This window comes from Aplysia californica, unplaced genomic scaffold (assembly GCF_000002075.1).
Source record: "Aplysia californica isolate F4 #8 unplaced genomic scaffold, AplCal3.0 scaffold00286, whole genome shotgun sequence".
NCBI lineage: Eukaryota > Metazoa > Mollusca > Gastropoda > Aplysiida > Aplysiidae > Aplysia > Aplysia californica.
The window spans coordinates 113,481-115,723 of record NW_004797556.1 but is presented as its reverse complement, the minus strand read 5'-3'; the positions used below and the strand labels follow the sequence as shown (position 1 = coordinate 115,723).

Genomic DNA, 2,243 nt, shown 5'->3' with positions numbered 1-2,243 from the left:
CACACACATACACATACAGAGTGAGAAAGAGGGAGGGACACACACAAACACACACGCACGTACACACACACACACACACACACACAGACACACACACACACACACACACACACACACACACACACACACATACAGACATGCTCGCGAGCGTGCATTATCTCTTCTATGATTCTATGATATTTGTGAAAGTTCATCACTTTGGCCGCCTAAAACTTCCAAACCACTACAATGTATATGACAAAGTTAATGGTGGTTCAGTCATTTAAATCAGTGGCTTTCAAAGTGGGCACTACGGCAACTGTTCCTGGGGTGCTGTGGCGAAATTGGGCGATTTGGGGGCGCTGGTGTGCGCAAGGGGCTGTGGGAAATTTTGATGAACTGCCCCCCAAAAAATTTTTTTTTAATGGTGAAGGGGAAAGAAGCCAAATGCAAAAAACCCCCCCAACAAAAACTGATAACAGTTAAAGAAATGTTTAGCTTAGGCATAGTTTACAATACTACATACTACATATACTAAAAACTCTCTCCCTGCACGCAAAGCCCATAAAAAGAATGTACAAACATCTGGTATACTTCAATACTTTAAGGTCCCATGAGCTAGTTGCGCACGTTAAAGATCCCTTTGTGGTCTAAAATAGATAAGAGGAGGCATCGGCTGCCACTCGGGCAAAATTCTAAATTTCATACCAACTGAAAAGGGTGTGTCCTGTGCGCTCATATGACTTTATGCAGTTGTGAGCGTCGTAAAACGCTAAGCAGAAAAGAAAATAGTCTGTTCTTGCTTTAATACGTTAATGAATTTTAAAGAGATCGTAATGGGACCATATCTATTTCCCTCCTTTAGTGTGTTCTGTTTCCTGGGATGATTTTAATTATGGAGAAGGTAAAAGGGGGGCTGGTGGTTCCACTGGTGGTACATCTGTTAGAGTAGATTATCTCCGTGACAAATAAGATCGCCAGAAATATTATATAACAGAATAAGATGTGATTCATGTTTCTATCCTAAGGTCTCTTTGACATTAATTATACTAGCATCTGCGTTTGTCGTGGCCGATTTTTAGCATTTTTTGGTCCGCGAATCGCGGCCACGTTTTTTGCATTTTCAACAAAAAGAAAGCTAGATTACTTCATAGCACATTAGACATGTACATGTATTTTGATAATTTTAAGGTGTCCATCTATAGTTATTTTGCGAAGAATATAAGTAGGCCTCCTTTATTATTTATATTGCTGTTTGTCTTTTATTTTCCCCTCTTTGTTGTGTTTTAATTTGTTGCTGTGTTAATTTATTTTTGTTATTGTTCTGATATGTTGTTTTTCAATTTTTGCGCTTATCTAGCGTAATTTTATTTAATTTGATGTTGTTCCTACATTAAACAAATATATAAATGCGTTACGTTAGAGCGTGCCTCCACCAAAACCGAATACTGACACTGGCAGGCAGACCCCTTGTGAGTGATTCCATAATTTGCATGTAATATCCTGTACTTAAAAAAAAAATTACACACGTTTAGGGTTAAAACGCCCTTATTTATTAATCTTTGTTGTTGTTTATGTGTTGTTCCAATTTTGATTTCATTCTGTTGTGAAGCCTTTATTTTTAACGTTTTTACACTCTATGTGGCTACAGATAATACTCTGGATGCTTAAAACAGAACATATTGAAATCCTAGTGCTTTAGATAAAGTTACCTCCATCAACACATTGCTATAGATTTATATAGCCTGTACGCCGTCACAGAGAGTTGAACGCATGAAAATTAATGGCAACTTTTGCCATATCTATGGCAACTTTTAGACCAAAAAATGGCAACAAACGCAGATGCTAGACTATAAGTAAGTTTTAGACCTGCAAAACGATCATAACGAAGAAGAAAAAAAAATAGTTGATAAAACATCTCAGCCGGGATCCCAAATGTTCTATGGCCGACCGCCGTTCTGCGAGTCAAATTTAATAAAATAAGAGATCGGCATAGCCGTCGTCCAGTCGGACGTCGCAATGGCATGCGTTGAAGAGGTCCTTCCTGAGTTTGGTGCTGGACACACCGGGTGTGTAGGGGAGAAACTTGACTGTCATGAGAGACTCGCACAGCTTCCGGGCGGGAAAATCTGGCATGTCGTCTCCTCGAACGTAGATGGCAGAGCCTGTCATACTTCGGTCGAAGATGTTGTCGATGAAAGACGTCGGGTCGGTCCCCGCAACACAAAACACCTGCTTAGGAGACAGTGTGTGTGTGGGGGGGG

The 2,243-nt window shown here is 40.1% G+C and overlaps 1 protein-coding gene across 1 annotated transcript in view; it reads right to left on the bottom strand.

The window, feature by feature from the left end:
* Nucleotides 1-1,915: 1,915 nt before the first annotated feature.
* The window catches only part of LOC101860260, a gene marked incomplete in the record, with an annotated part of 44,256 nt that continues 43,928 nt past the window's right edge, over nt 1,916-2,243 (bottom strand). The window contains 1 exon segment of the mRNA XM_005101505.3: nt 1,916-2,211. Coding sequence (XP_005101562.2) covers nt 1,951-2,211 — 261 coding nt within the window.